This window comes from Scatophagus argus, chromosome 3 (assembly GCF_020382885.2).
Source record: "Scatophagus argus isolate fScaArg1 chromosome 3, fScaArg1.pri, whole genome shotgun sequence".
NCBI lineage: Eukaryota > Metazoa > Chordata > Actinopteri > Scatophagidae > Scatophagus > Scatophagus argus.
The window spans coordinates 20,157,499-20,179,498 of record NC_058495.1 but is presented as its reverse complement, the minus strand read 5'-3'; the positions used below and the strand labels follow the sequence as shown (position 1 = coordinate 20,179,498).

The window sequence follows — 22,000 nt, the reverse complement described above, 5'->3', positions numbered from 1 at the left end:
GGTAAAAAGCTCAAACCGAGGCCATTTTTCTTAGCTCAGGAAAAGTTGACATTTTGGAGATAAATTCAAATGTCTCTCACACAACTCTCTTTCTTCCCCTTCTGACATTTTTGCTAACATTCACAGTGATAATTTCTGTCCAAGTGGACACTGGACCCCAGGGGAACCTCTGGATGCTTCTATAGCTTAATATTGTTACAATGTATTTCATTATTCAATTTCTTTTAATAACACAAGTCCTGCTGTTGTACCACATTTTCAAGGGACACATGAGCATGAAGAAAAATGAAACATATCTGCTAATCGAATGCAATATTAAAGGGGCACTCCAGTGTATTATCTGTTCACAAAGTTGGGAAACTTACAAGAGATACATTCAAAATTCATGCCCTGGTCTGGGTCAAGCTCCACAAACGCTGAATCCTGCAAATCCTATAATGCAACTCAATAGCTTCTCTTATTGGACTTTCAAACTCCACAGCCCTAGTTTGTAAAGGAGTCTTTCTGTTATAAATTTGTAGTCCTGACAGCATAGCTTCTATTGTCTCAAACTTTAGAAAACTTTCTCCAGAGGCACAGAAGACGTTACACAGACTGAGTATTACTTCCTACTACTTTTAAAAGTAAACTGAACTTCATGTATAAAATCAATGTGTGCCCTTTACCAGTAAAACTTTTCTGTGGCTTCTTCTATGAGTCTAAATGGGGGCATAATATTTGGAAACAATTTTGGTGTATGAATGTTTGCATGCTGTTAGTGTTGGTGCATTGTGTTCCTACCCTCATTTTTCCATTACGGACTGCTGCGCCGTCCTCAGCTAGCCTCAGCACGTACAGATCCATGTTGTATTCTCTGCCTCCCCGCAGGCTGAAGCCAAAGCCTTTGTTGTCTCTCTCCAGGTCCACTGAGTAGAACTCAGCATCCTGATGGAGACAGGCCACACACACACGCACACACACACACACACACAAAGAAAGGGAGGGAGGGAGAAAGACACATTTGAATGAAAGTTTATGATTCAGATTTGAAGTGTGCATGTGCGTGTGTCTGTGCGTGCGTGTGTGTGCGCGTGTGTGTGCTGCTCCATTTGGGCTCCATTTCAGGTGCATGGGACAAATGCCACCTTCAGGAAAGTCACACCTATTTAATAGATAGGCCAGACTTGGTGCGCATGTGTGTGTGTGTACATGCATATACTCAGGTGTAAGGATGTTGCATTATTGATGCCCTGGGCTCTGGGTGGACAAAGAGGGAGAACAAAGGGGGAGAGAGAGAGAGAGAGATAGGGAAAGAGAGGGACAGGGCACTGCAAGGACAGGCAGACAGCCACAGCAGCTCCTGTCTTCACGCCCTCCTAATCTCCTCTGCTGAGGGATCAATGCTATCTGTGAGAGCCATCTCCACAGCGCCAGATTAATTCAGCTCTGAACACAGTGGAGTGAGGGGTTACTTTGAAAGCAAACAGGCTTTCCTTAATGCAAAAGCTCTGATAATGCCAACAGGTAGATGTAAAGTGCAAAATAAATAAATAAAAATGCACTTTGTTTGTCCTTGGAAAGGTGGGTGGTGAATGGTGCGATGCATGAAGGAACAGAGGATGAATGGATGTTTGGGCTCTAGCACAGCTGGTTGGATGTGTGTAAAGACAAATGTGGTTGTGTGTAGGAAGTTGATGGGGTGGAGCGTGGATTGTTAGGATGTCTGATGGAGACATCAAATGGATGGATGCAAGAAAGAAGTGACACGTGAATGAATGATTGGAGTGTCATTCCTTACCTGAGGTGAGACTTGTGTTGGGGGTTGGGGAGGAGGGCCTTGTGGGGATTTAAATTCAAATGATTCCTGTTTTGGTTTGGTGTTGTTCCTAAAGCAGAGAAAAAACAGTCAAATATTAAAGACCAAATCAGTAAGAGACTGAACACATTTTAGGCAATAAATGATACATTTCATCAGGGTACTTTAAGCTTCCTCTGAAAACAACCAATCAACACTGTGCTACCTTATATTATAGTTATTGTATACACTCGATTTCCCAGTGTGGCCATTACCTGGCCTCAGGTGCAGCCTGTTGCTGAGGTGTGTGAGTGGTGGTTATAGTGGCGATCTTCTCCGCGTTGGTCAACAAAGATGCATTTGATGACTCTGAGGAGGAGTGACAGACACCAAAAGTTAACAGAAATGTTACAGAAACAGGACTAAAAAGAAGAAGATGGCTATGCTTTAAGCTAAATGTTAATGTCGACATGCTAACATGGCAATGTTAAAATCCTGTGATGAGTGCATTGAAAACAAAGTACGGCCGAGGCCAATGGGAATGTCATTGGTTTTTGATCATAAACCAAAATCGCGGTACAAATCAAAACTTTGGATGATTGTGCTAGATGAAAAGTCAAAGGATCACCAAGTTAAGTTACTGCAATTCATCCAAAGCAAATCAAGAATATGCGCCAAAATTTCGTGACAAGCCACTGAAAAGTTGGCGATATGTCAACATCAAAATCAGTAGGCTACCAAAGTCACCAGGACTCAAATCAGCATCCAGATTAATAGTTATTATTATAAGAATATGTTACAATAATAGCAACAGTTGTTGAGATATTTACTTTGGTCCAAAGTGGTAGAAAAATCACAGAACAACAGATTACCATTCATAAAATAAGAAAGGATTGATTAATAATGGGAAAATTATTTTTCATGTCAACCAGTGCAAGATATTTTTCCACACAGTGCAATTCTAAAAACCCTTTTGTTAAGTAAGTTTTATTGACATTTACTTTTCCATACAGCTTCAACTAATTAAAAAGAATACTCCAATAGGCAGCATCCCTGGTGTCCTATAAAAGTCGGAGTAATGGAATTAAATTCATATTTCACACATCTCGGACTGAACACTGGCGCAGATTCAGCAGCTGTCAGCTACAACTGTTAACTGACCCAAGGGGAGCAGCACCAGCTCCACCAGCTCCACCAGCCTCCAGGCTTCCTCCACCGCTTAGTCAAGATCTGGGACACCAGAAGATTTACATTTGTGCTTTCAATCATTTTGTCAAGACTCTTGTCAAATTGTGTTGCTCTTCCAAAACATGGACTGAAGCTCCTCCTGTCTTACCAAACAGGAAACAGATGCCCACTTGCAGCTCCTGGTTATTCTTTCTTGTGTTAACAGATACTAAATCATTCTGAGTTATCAATGAATCACGCTGTCATGCTGTAATGACAAAACGGCACCATTATTACACTCCTCTTGCTGCATAAAAAAGACCTTTCTTTTCCTTAACAACCTACCTAATCTTTCTTGGCCATTTCAGGTATCTCTGATTTGATTCAAACCCTCCACTGCTCTCTTCTAAGTCCCCTACTCACTATTCCTCTCACTTTCCGTCTTATCTATCCCTCTCCTCCACCTCCACCACTCCCCTTGGAGTCCGATGGCTTAACTCTTTGATTGCATGTTGCTCGTGAGGTTCAGCCAATCATGCTGCAGTGCAGGTGGGGCGAGAACTGCGTTGAGGAGAACCTTCAGCGTGAGGTCCGTTCTGTAAACTTTTCCCATAAGAATTTCCAGCATCAACTGAAAACTGTGCAACATCCTCACATATTTTCTGCCGCTCATTTCTCACTTACAACCAGCCTCAAATATGTCTCCGTAAACCCTTTTCGCCCGTCCATGTCCTCCTCTGCAGAACACACTCCATTCTGCTGCCTCTCTACGTTCATCCCACCTCCGAATGCGTTCTGTGTTTACTCAGATAAGTTCAGTTTCTTTGTGTCTTACAGGTCCGCATGGGACCTACTGCCCCTTGTCTCCTCTCGCAATTAAAACATTCACGCCGCGAAGAAAACTACACAGAGCTGGTTCTGTAATTTCTTGGACCCTGGCAATATGCCCTCCCATCCTTAATGGGCCTCGACAGAAGCAAGAGCAGGTACAATCAAAATGAGAAATTCAAGAGAGACAAAGTGGAGTGAAAAGGCAAAGAAATGGAGAAGAGAGAAGAGTTAGGGCTGTATAACAAAGTGCTTGGTCTGTACCTCAAGTCAATGCTACAGAGACACAAGCTTTGATGAGGGCATTAGCAGTTTGTGCATGTATTACTGAGCACCAGCAGGAAGAGTACCACGTCCGTTCTCCCTGTCACTGCAGAAATATTGAGCGTCAGTCACTGGAAAACTCCACCAGTGTTACCACCCAGGGGAGAGGTGAGGAACGGGACTGAACCTGACGTCACCTTGGAAGAGCCGCTAGTGTTGGGATTTGTTCATGTCAAAACAGAAAGTTTAGACGGGACTGATCCACACAAAAATAGGCCTGCTCAGTCTTGTGTAAACAGAGAAACAGTCACTCAGACACACAACTTAGAAACACAAGCCACAATCTTCCCCTGTCACTCTCTCCGTGTCAGACGGCGTCTGTTTGTTTGACACACGCACATAAACACAAACCAGAACTTTCTGACAGAGCTTATCCAGTTGTTTCTGTGCGACGCCTTCCCTTTTGCTCCCTGCGTCTTCTTGGCAGAGCAATTCTGGCTCACTGTTCTCATCAAGCACTCCACGAGGAAAAAAACAAAAAACAAAAACAAACTCTTCATCCATAAGAAGTGAGCTGGAAAGCAACCAGCGGTGGACAAACAGCTCCAATTTCTACCAGCGCACAGGTTGACAGGGAGTATCGCCTTCCTCGCGCGCGCACACACACACACACTTAATTAAACAGTATTTGTGAAGCATGCCAGGATGATCTGTCAGCACAAAGTAGCGAGAGCTCTCAGCCGCGCAGTAAAAACATACAATGTGCACAAAGTTTTCCTTAAAACCATTCTGACAAAAGACACAGCAACATTCACAAGGAAAGGTCTACATCTCTCTCTGTCTCTCTCAGGCACAACACACACACACACACACACATCATTTAAAAGTGCAGGCATGCCGACAGCAGAAATGCAAAGGCTCCGAGTGTTCCCATATATCCGCACTGAAATGATTGTGTCTACGATGCAGGTGTTCCAGTCACTTTGAAAGCAAGTGAAGGAGCTGCTTCATAAAGTACTACAGGACTACAAAATAACCACTCAGGAAACTGACGACTCGTTCTGCACCTCAAGCATACTCAGGCTATATGAGAATACTCACAACAGTTGCTGATTATTCTGTATGCCAAAATGTGTTTGGTAGCAATACACCGCACCATTATGAGGATCCTTAAAGGCATCTTTTTGTTTGCTGTGTTCCCATTTTGGCTATAGCTTATCAAGGGAATGGAGAGCATTAGACAAAAGAGTCCTTAAGTGTCTTTCTCTACTCACCGTCCCCAGGAATGATGCGTAGTGTGACTGTGTTCCCGGCCTCCTTGATGAGGTTGACGATGTCAGAGTGGGACTTGTTGGTGATGGAGCATCCGTTCACAGCCAGGATGCGGTCGCCGACTTTCAGTTTCCCACAGCGGTCTGCTGGGCTCCCTTCAATGATGCGCCCTATTTTGTGGGGCATGGCCACACATGCATTGCCAGCTATGGTCACCATTGACATGTCGGGATGTGTGATTCAGTGTGTGTGTGTGTGTGTGTGTGTGTGTGTGTGTGTGGTTGGGGTTTGGTGGGGGGTTGCATTTGGAGAGAGAAGGAAAAAGAAGGGAAAATGGGGAAAGGAGTAGAAAGAGCATCAGAAGGTTAAGGGTTAATTCAGAGGGAAGCTGATCAGAAAACCGCAGAACAAAAAGCAAAAGCTGACAAAGAAGGACAAATTTAAATGTGCTGGTAGAACTACGCTAACCCCACACCCAACATCCTGCTCCGCCCTCTCTGCCTCATCCTCCTCTTTTCCTTAAAGCTGCTCTAGCACCAGATTTCTCAAACAGGTACCATTATTATGTTTTCATGAGCATCTCTCTGCAGCAAAAAGCTAATAAGGAAAAAATGTGTTGTGATGCCTGCATCCCAAACACCTGCACCTGCACAAAGTTAGAGACGACAAACATACATCAGAGCTGACATCTCACCAACTTCCCTGAGGTCTCTCACCCCCCCCCACCATCTGCAGTCTGACATCAGTCACTGCAGAGAAAAGGAACGTGCAATCGCTCCTCTCTTTCTCCATCTTCCTTTTCATTATTATTAATTTTTTTTTTTTTTACTTCTACGCTTTTATTCCACTACAAACTTGTCTAACCCCGACCTCTTCCTGTCTTCTGAACTGAATTTAGATGTAAAATATTGAGCGGAAAGTAGATGACAGAGAGACAGACGATAAGAAAGGTCGAGGTGCCGTGACACTTCTGAACAAAATAAAGTGCTTCTCCAAATACCAACAGCATGGGTGGACTGGTTTATGAGAGCATCACTACTATAAAGCAATGACGTATTGCAAAGCAACAACCGAGTTTGAAACTTTCATGTGGCAGATGGGTTTCCATTAGATTTTTACATGTCAAGTCAAATCAAACGCAGCTTATCCGCTGGCCCATGCTTTCCTGCTCTGGCCTGTGAAAAGGAGCTTTGCCACTTTGGAAGCAAACCTGGAAAGGTGAGCATTTCAAGGCCTTTTCAGTCCACCCACACACGTAGAGATAAGAGCATAGAGAAGAGTGGAATGCCATAGAAGTGTAGGCAGGATGCCATGGCAGAAGGGCAAAGAGTGTGCTGCATAGAAAAGTAACAACTGGTTTGTAAAAAGCAAAGCAGAGTCAACATTTGAAAAGCTTTATATGCACCTGTGAGTGAGATCAAATAGAGAAATATGATGAAATATGAGAAATATAATATATAATGTCATTGTTTACTCCGCTAACTTGCGCAAAATAACCTAAAAAATGTTGACAAGGTGCTTTTGAGTCAGTGAATCTCTCTGATGTTAAGTTTGTAAAATAAATATAATTCACACCGATCATTTCCCCTCTTTATCCTGCTCGCAGCACTCATTCTCATTAAGCTGCCATTAGGCTTTTAGTGCCAACCTGCGCGGCAGAAGCCATTTAAGTCCAGCTGAATAATACAAATGCCTTATGTAAGATCCACTTTACTTGTGATCAATTATGAAAGCCTTGTGAGAGTGTAGCAGCAGCTGCAAGCGAAGAAAGGGTTTCAGTGTCTTGGTTTGACAAGCTTAGACAAAAATGAGAAAGAAGAACCACTTCTTTGAAGAGTGCTGGTATTGATCTGACGGGATTGTAAATAGCCAGAATATGTGCTGGCTGTCAGGCTATTTAGTGTTTGGCGGTTTTATGGATGATACAAAGATAGCCCATAAAGACGATAAGAAGAAAAAAAAGGCCCCAGGGATGAGGAAAAGTTATAGTGTGTGTGCTTCATGTTTTGGTGAGTGGAACTAATTTCTGCAACATTTGCATGTGAAATCAAAAACAGGGTGCCTGCCTAAAGATATTTTGCAACTTTCCAAACATGTAACATCTCTTACCGAAGGTGGTGCCAGCTTCGGGCCGCGACACGGAAGAGACGATGACGAACCCAAAGCCTTCGTTTTCACCGCGGCGGATCTCTACGTCATACGGCTGCAAGGCAGATGATACGGTGGAGGTGTTGTTGGGGGGTTGAGAGGAAGTGGTGACAGCTGCCGCAGCGACCACAGCATTGCCGCTGCCCCCGGTCCCTCCGCCCCCTCCCCCTCCGCCGCTGCCGATGCCAGAGGTGGAGCCGCTGCCGGAACTGACGGTATTGAGGGAGTTCTGGCTGCCCTGCGGGGTGCGCTTCCCTATCTCCTCTGTCAGGCTGGGTGCCTGTGTGCTGCTGTGGTGGGAGGATGCCGGCGATGGAGGCACGTCTCCCTCTGCTTTAACTAGAGATGACAGAAAAGGATACGGTGTGAAAGAGATGCAGATATACAGTGAAGGCTGGGAAAGGAAATCGTGTGGAGAGCAGCAGGACACAAAGATTTATGGAGGGAATAAAGAGTAACACAGAGTTTAGACAGGGAGGTGAGAGGAAAAAAGACCCAGGAGTCGACACAAGAAAATCGTGAGGAGCATGAAGACAAACACATGAAAATTAGGCTACCCAGCGTCACACAAAAAGTTCACTAAATAACTGAATAAAAGAAGCTGACTAAAAAAACATGCATAATATGGCAAGATAAGATTAAAACAAATCTATCAAGATAGGACAACTCTGGAAAATATGACATCATCTGTGCAATCTGAATAAAAAAAAAAAAAAGTCTTGTAAATAAACACATTCTTCTTTCCTAACTCCGCAAGTTCATGCTGATAAAAGACAAGCCAGCAAGACAGCTCGGGGAGAAGAGCCTCTCAAACAATCTCTTCTCTGATCTGTTCTGAACAAAAGATGAACCGAAGACGCGGCCTGCCTGTTGTATCCGGACATTTCATTCCATATTTCATTTCCTGTACAGCTGCTCATGGAAGGCGCCTCATATTCTCGACGCTCTGAGGCAGACGGGGAACAGAAATCCACTAATGTCTGGCCGCCGTCATCGGGCCGAAGGTTGACCAGCCTCTTCGTCATGTTTATGGGCCTTTCTTTATCGCTGGCTGCCGGGCAGAGCGGAGCTGAGCAGTGCAATGAAATGGCAGTGATGGGGGTGGGGGGTGGGGGGTTGCTAGCATGAGCAGCCAAAATATTCTCACAGCGACACACCCACAGCATTACAGAGGAAGGCAGCCAGTGCTCACGGTAAGCAGGTTCTCGGACCCTCTGCGATGTAAGGTATAAAGTGCTTTTCAGCAACTGAATGCTGTTGTAACATAAGAGCGGTGGGTGCAATGATATAATGCAATTGACGATTACATGTTAATTATAAAACTTTTAAGTTATTATACCTAAGATTTTCATGAAAAGAAACTCAGTTTTTTGATACTATTCAAGATTTGTTTTTTACTGCATTAGCCATTTTATGTTTTCACATTCAGTAATTATAACTGTATGTAGTAATTTTCATGGTTGGTGGCTGACTCTGCCAGCTTATTTTTACCACAGTGATATCAGCCTCACTGCTGACATTCACTCTCTTTACACTGTGTTAAAGATAACTGAAGTTACTGCCAATGCAATCAGAACATCCCAGTGTTGCTACTTCACTTTACAAGGGTTTAACTGGCGAAACACTGAGAGGTTTTTACTTTGAGGAAGTCAGAGGAAACACACTGCGTTTTTCACACCAGTGAGCTCTAATTGCCACTGATCATTAAAATGAACACACAAAATAAGATAGCAGCGATTTTCTGCAAAATACCACAGGGAGTACAAGAAGAACAAGAAGGAGCAGTCACTATGAGATATTAGAGAAAAAATTACAGCAGACTGCACACCTCCAACTTTCAAACAATTGTCTCTAATATATTTGCTTTAATTCTAAAAACATGACAATCTTTTCAATTTCAGCCAACAGAAATACATTAACCCACTATGGGGGTGGTCTAACATTGACTCTTCTGGACTTGTCCACTTGTCTCAAACTGACTAGGCTTCGGCGTCATCTTGATCCCTCCTTCTACTTACCGGTGTAGCTAGTTTTGCGTCGCACAGTGAGGTTGACATGGCCCTGTTTGGCAGCTTGCTGCATCAGTTGCACCACCAGCTGGTGCGACTTTCCCACCACCGCTGTGCCGTCCACGCATATCAGCTCATCGCCAGAACGCAGGCGTCCGTCCTCATCCGCCGCTCCATACTTCACTATGTGGCCGATGTAGATCTGAAACAGAAAATACAAGAAGACCTGTGAGATTTTTAGAATCTGCACATGGAAAGAGTTCAAACAATGCTGTAACAGAGACAACATTATTTAATTAAGATCAACTGTGGTACACATACATACATACACTGAATAAGAATTCAGGGATATATTAACTTTTACAGAGTTCTACAGTAGTGACCAGAGCCAACATCAGAAGTAAACCTTCAAATATCCTTCAAATATGCAGTGCAGGGCAGTAAATAACAACAAACAACATTGCCTCTTTAAAAAAGGAGACTTTTTTTTTCCATTGGTCATATCAAAGAGAAACTGTGTTGTAGAAATAAGTGATGTGACTTTGTCTGAGTCCAGCGCAGAATCTCAGAAGTGCACACAGAAGGAAGATAAAAAGAAAAACAGATGTGACGAATAAACCCTTACAGATGATGCTCAGACTGCTGCCGGGAGCACAGCATCCATTTCATCATTCAGGTCACTCAGTTTTGGCAGTTGTAGTTTATACATTTCACACAAATATATGGAGAAAAGTGAAGAAAACGAGACTCACTGGCTCTCCAGGCTCATTGCCTCCGAGGATCCTGAAACCGAACCCTGTGTCCTTCCTCCACAAGAAAACGTCCTGCTCCTGGAAGTCTGGAACTGTAAAATCAACAAGCCGCCATTAATATTTCTGCATTAATGCCAACAGCCAGCACAGGGGACTTCCTGTGCTGGCACCAGTAAAAGAAGAGATAAGCACAAGCTTGTTAGTTCCTTAGCCAATTGAAATCTCAAGCTCTAACTTTGTCATAAAAAGGTAAGGCCATAATGGATGCACCCACTCTAAGAATCAAACCATCTGACTGCTTATGTCAATATGCGACCAATCATTATCCCAGCTGTTCCAAGCTTTGTCACCAAGATAGCTTTCTGCACAAACAACCTGTCAGGAGGCTTTGAGAGAAGAACAAACAACTGATCCATCAAAATATTACAAGGATCTATTTTAGGCAAACTGCAAAGGTATAGAGCTTAAATGAACTTTCAAAAGTTGCCACAAAAAAATCTGAACATCCTCAGTCACTGGTCCCAGAATTAGAAACAATCAGGCTGAAATTCCGCTCTGATGACTGAAATAGCACATCTTCTTTTAGCTTGTGATGTTCTCACAGACCGAACATTACTATTCAAATAGGCTGCACTGTTTCTTTTATGAAATGATATGTGACATGCGATTCCTCCATATGTTGGAGAGCACTTTCCACCCGACAGAGGTGCTAATACATGCTGGAAATGGCTATGTATTATTGAGAAGAGCATGGCTAGTTCACAGTCCACTCCCATCCACAAGAAGGAGAATAAAGGAGGCTTTGCACTGGAGCCAATGACTACAGTGGGGGGGGAGGGGGGCATCTTTGCTTCAAGTGTTTGTGTATTTATTCACACATGCCTGTGCATGCATTTGGATGATTGCAGCTGTCTTGTACTCTTGGCTGATAAACATGCACCTCTAAGTAAACTCCTGGGGAGATTTCTTTTTGCTCCAACGTAGGTCGCTGCTGCCAAGGCCACTAACGCCGCTAAGAGGCGGCAGGGTGGCAGAAGGCATAAACAGCCTGCTCCCAATCTGTTCCTTCAGTCAACAGTTAAAATCCCTGCAGAACGCAGCCATCTCTTCCAATCTATCACAATGCAACTGTGGAGGAACTGGGACAGGATGAGTCAAAGGCTAACTGTAGCAATCTGCACCTGCACTCTGGGAGGCCAGCTGTAGAGTTACACCCTGCTCCTGTCGATTAATAGATCCAAAAGTGATCCTCACAGTGGGGCAACTGGGCGAGAATCGATCAATATTTTACAGAGAAGGACAGACCTGTGCAGAGCTGTGCAAACAGCGAGCACAGACGGTTTAAACACGGAGGAAATTAAACCAAGAACATGTTAAAACCAAACAATAATCCGAATGGCAATCAATAAAGCATGAGCGGGTTGCTTCTTCTCTCTGGCCTTGGTTTTGTAGAGCAGCTCAATGCTGTGTGTGTGTGTGTGTGTGTGTGTGTGTGTGTGGGGTGGGGGGGTGCAACAAAAGGAAATTGCTCACCACATTGTGTGTATAAAAACACCTTGATCTCAGCAAAACTTTTCATTACAGCGAATGTGGTGTAGAGAAATGTCTCTGCCACAGTCAACGCCTGAGCCCTACGGGGTACACGCAGCAGGATTTTAAGTTGAGAACTCAATGCAGCGTGAGAAAGTAGAGGACTCGCACCTGCTGCTAGAGGTCAGCTGACCACCCTGTCATTCCTTGTGCATTCCTCTCTACTTTAACTCAGAATTCCCTCATCTTGCAATGCTTGACCTTTCTCTTATCTTAACATTTTGCTTTCACGTCCCATTTATATGTTCTGTAGCTTCCCTCTTCATTATCACCTGGGCTCTCTTTGCATGTCCTCATATTTGTACTGAGAAAAATAGCTCAGGTAAATTAGAAAACTCCACATTGAGACTTCATCTTGGCACAGGTATGTAGACACAGACTGTCCCCTTCATCTTGGTCTCTTTTATTTTCCATTTCTATTCTTTATTTCTGTTTTTTTAAATCAAACACTATTGTCGTCTCTCACAGCAGCTAGCACACTAGCTCACTCGACCTTTTCTGTAATACTCGTCTTCACAGGGATCTAAATAATAAAAATCCTTGACAATTGGCACCTGGGAAAGTGATTAAGGTTTCCCAGTCCTCACGGACTTTATCTGAGGGTTATTCTTTTTAATTTGAGTCATCCCTTTGCTTCGGTAAGGCTAGACCAGGAGGAGAGGGATATGCAATCCACTGACAACCACTACACCGTTTCTGCTAATTGCATGCCCATATGTCTCTTTAGGGAATTCTAGTGTAAAAGTGTGTCAGTGGAGCAAGTATCGAGAAGTGGACCAAAGTGGCACCTGACAGCTTCTAAAGGAGTGGACCACGAGCACATAGGAGACTAAGGTCTCTAATGCTGGTCCGAAATGACAATAAAATCAATGTTAATTTTGTATCTTTGAGGAGCCGTTTTAAAGAAATACCATTTATTCACTTTATTGCACTTTCATGTCTCTAATCTAAGCAGTAGCACAAATGCTGGAAGTGTAAGGAAATAGCTAGCCTGCCTCTGTCCAAAATAAAACAAATCTTCTAGTTTCGAAGAGACATTTTATTAAAAGGGTGTTATATCCCTCACAAACAGAAAAGCATAAAGCATACTGAACAAAGACAGGTTGGCAGTTTCCTACTGTTCTCTGTGTGTGCTAAGCCAAGACAGTGCACAGACAGTGGCACTGATCGTCTCAAGATATTTTATAAAATGCTGAACCACTATTCTAATAACAGATTTAAACAAGCACATTTAGTTACATTTTATTCCATACTGCTATTACCTTGTTCTCTGTGGTTTATTAGGTACACCTAGCCATAAGTAATGCAGTCTAATCCAACAGTTCTGTAATAACTCCTCTCATCATGAAGGTTATAGCTTTTTATTAAAGTGCATCTTATAAACTGGCAGCTGAGCGTATAGTAGAGAAAGAGTCCACATGCAACATCCCAAACACCAAATTGTGACCACATCCCTTCCCCAGAAACAGAAGAAGAGCACAGAAAAGGTTGGGCCTTTGTCGCTCTTGTTTAAGAACCTAAATCAGTTACTTAGATGTCTCTTATCCCAAATCTCGTTCCAAAACGAGCAGTACCATTTAAAAACACCAAGGGTCTCCATCGAGTCAACAGCCCCATGCAGCCCTAATCCAACCGCCACCAAAAATCAATATACTTACGCCTACTTTCATACATGCTCCTGGACTGGGCCCAGATCTTAAAGGGGTCCGGTTTTCTCTGGATGGTCCCGTCTGCTGTGGAGTCCAGGGGCGGCAGACTTGGCAGGGGCTGAGAGGGGGGTGGGGGTGCTGCGCTTTCGCTGAGGGGGGGTGCCAGCGACGGGTGCACGGGCGAGTCTGTGTGGACGCTCCGGTGGCTGGAAACGCTGTGCTGGGAGCTGTTCTGACTGTCCTTTCTTGACAACTGCTGTAAGAGGCAGATCAATATCACTCAACAACTGAAAGTCAGCTGTGACTGTACACCTGTGAAAATGGAGGCTGAATTGAGAGCTGACAGACAACAACAAGAAAAAAAAGGTTATTGCATGCTCAGCAGTGGAAAGACGAGATGAATCGGGGCTGTAGTTTGGAAGAGGAAAATTTTGAATGCAGACAAATTTTGAATTGGTTCAAAAAGATTGAAAAATAAAAAGCTGTTTCTTGGGATACAAAGGAAGCACAATCTAAAAGTGTTTAAGTGTTGTGCTGCTGCCTTAATGAACACCAAGAATAATCAAGCCGTTTAATTTTGAGAATTATTGTAGCATACAAAGACGGGAAAAAATACCTCAATAGTTTCTCATGATTAAGTCATTCAGCTGTGGGAGAAAAAAAGAACTGAAGCTCAGCTTACAAGGGCATATTGCCTATTCCTTTTGTTTAACAGAGTGGAATGTATTAACAAGGAAGTGCATCCCCTGCTGCATTTGGAGACATATTCACAGTGAATAAAGCACTTGTGGGGTTTGAAACCAAAGGAGAGTTTTAGTGGTGAAGCCAGAAATGTAAAACTCCTCATAAATTGCCATTGACCCGCTCAATAACATGGGTATTTAAGCACCTGCTCAAGGATTTGAGGGGAGGTGGTGCTTGAGCAGAATAAAGTACATACAATACCATGCTCAAGCACAGCCACAGTGCGTTCAAGTACAAGTAAAAATCTCTTTCATGATCCGTGTTATACTATATTTCTTTACAGTCCCATCTTCATTATCGCTCTGCTGATTTGAGAAGGAAACCGGTGGCGGGAAAGGGTTACAGACAAAGTATGGGCAAGGAAGGAAGATATTTTAAGACAGTAAAAGAAAATGACAGCAGTTCAGTCTCTTCACATCACATGACCTCCCTTTGGATGTGGTGGACAAAAATACACCACAAAGGGGCGGAGGCATGCAGCTTATCTGTACTCAAATATCAAAGTGTTTGGCCTTCAAAGTGCCGCCGTGTCTTCAATAAAATCGGACTCATTACTCCCCGAATCAGCTTCCTACACCTCTGCAATTCATGTTTATATTCATAAACCTTATTAGACATAAGAGATGCTTGATGCTTTAGCAAATATTGAGCCAGAGCTGTGGATCCAGCTGGAATGCTTACTCTACCAGTGTTGTGAGCATAACCTCACTGGATTGTGTGGTGAAGAAAAGAGAAAATTGGTGGATTCATATAATTATAAGTGACAAATGCAGGCCATGTTTGGTCCTAAAGTCAGACATCAGGAGTGTTGTTTCCCCCTGACAGCAAAATGATTTTTTTGATCACTTTCGTTCCATCAAACAAAATGGCGCCTCCATTAGCCAATGAGGCAGCTCTTTTTTCCCCTTCTTTCTCTCTCAGTTTGATGCACACATAGTCCAAATCCTATTCCCCTTTCAAAGGGAAACAAATCTCTTGTTCATGATGAATCTATTAGATCTGACCTTCTGCAGTCATTGTGTTCTCCTTCTGTGCTCCGGGACTGCTCTAATACATTAGTTTCTCCTGCTCCAATAACTTATTAAGGAGGTAGAGGATGGGGAGGATGTGGAGGTGGGGGTGGGGTCCGGGGCCATAAAAACAAATCCTCTCTGCCTCCTCAGACTCAGTCCTGCTACTAGCAGGCCACACTTCAGGTTCAGTGTTTTGATTCATCAGAGCATCAGCAATTATCTAGTGTTTCGTTGCACATAAACAGCCTAATACAACCAAACACTATGCTGAGACATCATGCATTAACACTACTATCATTTTCAGCCCATCACCTCTATTATCTGCTAAAAGACAGCAACACCACCACCATAACATATCCAGCACCAATACCACAACACCTCACTTCCCTAAAACTTTCACCCTGTCCGAATGACATCACATACCCTCCTAGTGTAATCTCTGTATGGAGGAGCCAGCTCAAAGTCATCCTGCAAAAACAAAAATTAACAAACACATGTTCAGTCAGACACAGTCAGTACAGTCCTTCCATTAGTGCAGAGTCTATCACAGGATGAGGCTGTTTCTCAGCTGTGATCATACATTCAACTCTCACTCTGCAAGCTTAGCACCCAGCGCGACCAGATCATCAGCGTGTTAGCAACCCAGCTCACGCTGTGTGCATCAAAGACCCTCGTCTCAGCCCCCGCAAAAGAGGAGGAGGGGGCGCTGATGTGAAGCTACAGGGATCCACCCCCACACAGCAAAGCGCCCCATGTCTACAAACAGACCAATAACATCAGCACAAGTTATACCATGCGAAGTGAGTGAGCCAAATATCCCTCTGACAGGCATGCCATGTGGATGGAGGACAGAAGAGTAAAGGATGGATGGAAGAAGAGAAAAATATAGGAAAACAACTACTTACCAGTTTTGGGCTCTTCTTTGCAGGTGCCACCCCTGTGAAGTCAGACAGAAACGGGAAAAAGAAAATCGGAGGTTACCAGTGTACTTTTATTATATCATCCATTTTCAGAAAAAAAAGGAGAATGAAAAAAGAAAAATCTCAAAACATATAAAGCAGACTCCAAAACAATGTCACAACAGCGCTCATCTAGCCCTCCTCTCCTTCTCCCTTCTTTCCCCCTCTCTCCCTGCTTGGCTCCTTCGCTCGCCCATCCGCGGCTGGCGTTTGAGGAGGAAGGGAAGGGAGGGGAGGGGAGGGGGTGTAGGCTGCGCGATCTATCTGCATCACTGCCGCGGCCAGCGCTTGGCTTGACTGGTGCAGCGGAGGAGTGGGGCCAGCCCCAAGGGCCAACACTCACTAGACCCTGGCTATCCGCTGGCAGTGAGTGTGTGTTTGAGAAGGGCGGAAGTGAGAGTTAAGAGAAAAGGACAGAATCCTGGAGAGCAACTCGGCTAGAGAATAAAGAGAGATGAGTAGACAGGAGAAAAAGCTGTGCTCTAGAGTTCCTGGCCGTAGCATTACCCATGGAGAAGGAGTCCAAGATACTGAACATTAAATTATAGGCAACCGTCAGTTCCCCTCTTACTGAGACCATCTTCCTGTGTCCGCTGAGCGCGGCGCTCCGCTGTCGAAGGCTCCAGCATCTATAGGCAGTTGCTGTGTCCTCCCCGTCTCTCCCTTTCTTGCTGCCTTTTTTCTTTTTTTCCCCCCTTCTCTCTCTTTCTCTCTCTCTCTCTCCTCACTGCACGCTGTCCTCCCTCCCATTTCTTCCCTCAGCATCATCAACCTCCCTCCCTCTTCCTCTCGCCTTTCCATCTCAGTCTCCCTCCCACACCCACATGCTGGTAAACATCCATGCAGCTGTGTGTGTGTGAGAGAGAGAGAGAGAGAGAGAGAGAGACAGAGCGTGGGCGCGTGCACGCACACACACACACACACACACACACACACAGGCATCAGGCGGGTTTGCACCGCGCTGGCAACAAAAATCGAAGTGCGCTTCAGGTATGACAGACAGGTTTCTGCGTGAGTGAGCAGTGACCAGAAATATCAGCACAGAAACATCATCACAGACGAGCAGACAAAGAAAGACTGAGAGATGACTAAATTGCTAACACAGCCTGGATCCAGCCACAGAAATTTGCTCCTTAAGCACATCACTGCCCTCTCCCCCTCCCTCCACTCGGAGTGAAATAAACAGTTGTATGAAGTTATGGAAATGAGAACAGGAATGGAGAATAAGGAATGCATGAAACAAAGAGAAAATGCAAGGCTGGTCGTGTGTTTTTATCGCTACAACGTTCAAAATCCAGCAACGACTGGAGTATGAGCGAGACGCACCTCTGGCGTACGACTGGGTTGTGCAACACATGTAAAGCATGAGCGAGGCTAGCCGACGTCTGATCTGATGAAATGGGTCACTACTGTGTTTCCGTACTTTAGGGAAACGGAGGAGATAAGATCTTACACACGCAGACATCTTCTTTATCTCTAAGACATCTGGGTTCATTCACAACTGACAGCTCCAACTGTGTTGTGTCTGTAGCCTTTTTCTTCTCTCCACCTCCCCTCCCACCCTGCTTCCTCTCATCTCTCTCACCCCTTTTCCTCAATCAATAGGAATCATTAATTCAAGAACGTGTAACAATCCACTAAATCAGACGAGTATGCAGATGCACGCTGTCAGTCCCGATGCATCCTCCCTGGGCTAAGCACGCTGGCAGTCAAAGTGTCTGATGTTTGATTAATGTTCATCTATCCACCGCAGCTGATTTACTGCTGCTGTCCGTCAATGTCTGTCAGCACGTTCTCTCTCAAAGATCCTCTATCAGAGGTACCACTACACAAAACCCACACGCCCACGTGAGCGATAAACTCAGGCACAGGTTGATTCAGGTCTTCATAATGTGCTGCACTTAAAAGAACCATGAATCAGTCACCATGAAACCGGTGTGTTTTACTGTAAAAGCAATAAAGACAAATTACGTATCATAATCAACTAAAACTCCGAGGCCTTGATGCTGTTTGACAAATAAAGAAAAAAGAAAAATAAATAAAAATGTAACGCTGTCGGCATTACATTGATAGATGCTCTCTGGGTTTGTGTGTGTGTGTGTGTGTGTGCGCGTGTGCGTGTTTGAAGCTCTCAGATCAAAAGGTATTGTGGATGTTTGGACCAGCCTCTGGTCCTAATTACATCCAACAGGGAGCAAAAAGCGGTTCTAGACAGGTGGGGGATCCGACGGTCTTGAGTGAGAGGACACCCACTAAATCCTCTGCACCTCCAGCCCTCAAATAATGGACCAGGACTGCTGTGGGAGCCTCCAGTTCATTTTATTCTGCCTAATAAATCTTGAAATGTCTGGCAGAAAATGTATTCTTAACAGCGAATAATGAAGGAATTCTCAATCCAGGGTGTTTTTTTTTATGATGAATGACACAATCGACTTATTATTTATTTATTATATTATTCAATTATTATGAATTGCAATAAAGCCAAAATATTGATGGTAGTATCTGGTATTTTTAAGGACTGCAGAAAAATTTTATGTTGAGCTTGACAGAGTAGCAGTCATCTTGTTTCGTCGCTTAAGGCAAAACTGGATTTCAGCGAACACGACTCGTTTGGCGCTGTGAAAGCCCCACAGAGCTGGTTAAATTCCAGCAGTTTGGGCACATGAAGACAACGCATGGTGGACACACCCCGGAAGTAAGACGTGGTGGAATAAATGAAGTCATGTGTATTAAAGAGTCTTAACCCAGAGAGCTCTGGTTTGGATTAATTGTATTCGGATGAAGCGGGCACGCGCTGACGCGAAGTACTGTACCCTCGGCTGTTGTACAGTTCCCCGCACCAGACAGAAACTGTTGCAACAACCTGGCAGCCCAGCAGTCACTAAACGGAAGCCATTACTAAACAGATTATGTTGTCTTGTCCACAGTGGGTGAGTGCGCGTACGTGTTGGTAGATCTCGGCTCCGAGTGATGGCTTCCAACAGGCAGGTCCATCTGTCACCGTGGCGACAGTGCCTAGTGACCGTGGGGAACTGACAGACAGTCTCAAAGGAGTGAAAGGCTCACATCAGCTGAGTACATCAGCAGCCAGGATGTGACAGTCCTGCAGAGTACAGCTTTATTTAGCTTCCTGTGCGTGTGTGTAAACAGTGAAATGAAATGTGGCAGAGGGACACACCAATGTGACTAAATTGATAGCAATGATGACCAGGTAACGCATTCATTCATGCATAGGAAAGGAAAAAAAAGCGATGAAACATAAAGTGAAGGCCACGGTGCTTGAAAATGAAAAGAAAAACCCCTGAGGTGTGTTTTCTTTCTCCTATACTCTGTCTTCCTACTTGTGGCGGAGGTGAAATCCCCTCCTCCACCAAATGCACACTCCACCCAGAGGAGACCCCAGCGCAGATTATCAGCTGAGCATTGTCATAGAAACAAAGGATGGTACAACAGTGGAGATTTACAACTCGAGGTGTGAAAACGTGAGCGATCGCTCCGGGGGGGGGGGGGGGGGTCCGCTCACCTTGTGTGTTGTACAGTGAGCAGTGATTCACAGGCATAAGCATCCAGCAATTCCAAAATGAGTGGAGGTGAAGCGTGGGCACCTTGCGGGCAGGCGGCTCCCCCATCATTGCTTTTCAGGACCGCACTGCTGTTCGTTATGATGCCATTGGAATGTGCAGTCAGCAGAATTTTTAATGCGAAGTGGGCAAAAATACGACGCATCCTGCCCATACAGTGAATTGATTTCCTGCTTTGGTCTGTGCAGGGACCCATCACCAGCGTTTATCTCTTTCTAATGGGTGTGTACAAGACTGTCCACGTTATATGGGCCTAATGAATGTGCATGCCGGTAACTGCGAGTTTGTTTATGTGGGTTATGTGAGTTCACATAATTGTGTTTGTGCCCATCAGTGGGTGTCCTCAAAGAACACTGATCCATGGAGTGCTTTCTGACAGGAGGCATTTACAAGCTGTCGATGCGCTTGGCCAACGCTATGCCAATAAGAGCTACGTATTGTGGCGAAGATCCACTTGGCATTTTTATCCTCTATAAAAAGAAAAAAACCAAAGACAAACACACGTTTTCACCCCCGTCTGTCTTCAAGGGTACAATAAATCTCTTTGAAATTGCACTTAAACTCAATGAGGTGAAACACAAACAAAGGTAAACAAGGAGGAATACACCCTCCTGTGCTTTAACACTACGGATACGTTGTTAGACGAATGTATCCATGCAGATAATTTGAGCTCTTAGACACATCTTTGGGTATTTACCTTCCCATTTACTCCAAGGAAAACAATGAAAGTGAGAAGGTTCATAAAATGCCCTGACATTTGCAAAATAATTTAACACCTCTTGCTCTCTTGTTAGTCCCCCAAGCCGCCATTTGTCCATCCGCTGGGAAGAGAGAAAAGGTCCAGCTCTCACCCTGAGAGGAGTATGAGGCCTTATTTCCCAGCAGCTACTAATGTGTCACCACTGACTGATGAATCATGAAGTGGGGGAGAGAGAGAGAGAGAGAGAGAGAACAGATCATCATGGGGGTTTCTTCTATCATCTCTCTGATCCTCTGACATCCTTCCATCCACATTTCTCTTCCTCTTGCTCCAGACACTGCAGCTATCTTTCTTTCCATTTGCTGCACAGGAATACAAGCTGCTGCTGCAGCTAAACACAAATTACCTAGTGTTCATTGCAGCATCTGGCAGGCCCTACCAACAGGTAAAAAAAAAAAATAGAGAGCAAGACTCCACGCTGAGACAAATGGGCTTCTTTTTTCTATAGCTGACAAATGACATGAGCTCCTGTGCTATTGAGCCTGTGTTTCACAAAATTTTACAACCAAACTAGTCCTCGCTGACAAAAGGCTGTGCAGCAGGTGTATGCATCCCTAGGGCCACGGGAACATTTACACCTTTTTTAAAGAGGACAGGGAAGAGGAAATTAACGTCTGTGCTAAGGCAAGACATCAGTGGCCAAAATGAGTTATGTCAGAGCATCAGTTGGGGGTTAGAAGACAGGCAGAGGAAATGAGCACATTAGAGCAGCGTAATTAGACAAATGAAAGAACCATGTATCATGAAACACAGACCTGATTGAAGTAATAAATCAGGCCTGTATGCTTATAGGTAGTACTTTTGGGAGTGCAAAATGCCCTCCAACATTCGACACATTTTTCACACAACCTGATTTGTGCACATGCTGACACACCGTGAGCATGTGCTAACGAGTGTGTATCTTTGTGCACTGGTTCCCGAGGGATTGGCTCCCATCTTCATGTGGGCGAGCGGGTGTGAATCTACATGTTGGCAGTGGGGGAATAGAAACAGAAAAGGGGAAAGGAGGAGGGGGTGAAGCTCCACCAATTAAAACCGTACCATGGTCTTTCTAGTCCTAACCGATAATTGGATGCATGGCTCTTCATATTTGAGACTGACACTGACTGTGTGTATGTGTGTGTGTGTGTGCGTGCGTGTGTACAAGCGGTGTATGCTCAGGGAAGAAGAGATTCTTGATGGATGGAGTGAGGGTGAGAGTAAAAGAGAGCACAAGAGAGAAAAAGATGTATGTGTATGATAAGGAAAGCTGACATCAGGACCCCAATTAGAGTCCAGTGTGCCTTGCTGCTACTGGTGGAGTGAGTCGGAGTGAGAATGCAGTGAAGAGAGTAAGATTCGCAGAGTAATTAAGGCACAGTGTCCAGAACCTTGGTTTATGTTCTCGTGAGTGCGACTCTTTGTGTGTGCGTGTGTGTGTGTTAGTAACACACGTGATGTGAATGAAGCCGTGTAGCTGAGATGAGCCTTGACATGTTAAAAAATATATT

At 44.4% G+C, this 22,000-nt stretch overlaps 1 protein-coding gene across 10 annotated transcripts in view; it reads right to left on the bottom strand.

The window, feature by feature from the left end:
- magi1b (membrane associated guanylate kinase, WW and PDZ domain containing 1b) overlaps nt 1-22,000 on the bottom strand; it is a 123,272-nt gene that overhangs the window by 6,262 nt on the left and 95,010 nt on the right. For 4 of the 10 annotated variants that reach the window (XM_046384565.1, XM_046384566.1, XM_046384561.1 and 1 more), the window contains exons 13-22: nt 16,116-16,147; nt 15,634-15,678; nt 13,463-13,709; nt 10,215-10,306; nt 9,472-9,664; nt 7,415-7,792; nt 5,308-5,511; nt 2,050-2,143; nt 1,778-1,865; nt 781-924 (exon numbers count right to left, since the gene is read on the bottom strand). In XM_046384565.1, coding sequence (XP_046240521.1) covers nt 781-924; nt 1,778-1,865; nt 2,050-2,143; nt 5,308-5,511; nt 7,415-7,792; nt 9,472-9,664; nt 10,215-10,306; nt 13,463-13,709; nt 15,634-15,678; nt 16,116-16,147 — 1,517 coding nt within the window. The remainder of the gene's footprint in view (nt 1-780; nt 925-1,777; nt 1,866-2,049; nt 2,144-5,307; nt 5,512-7,414; nt 7,793-9,471; nt 9,665-10,214; nt 10,307-13,462; nt 13,710-15,633; nt 15,679-16,115; nt 16,148-22,000) is intronic. The other 6 variants (XM_046384567.1, XM_046384563.1, XM_046384560.1 and 3 more) reach the window with 5 other exon arrangements.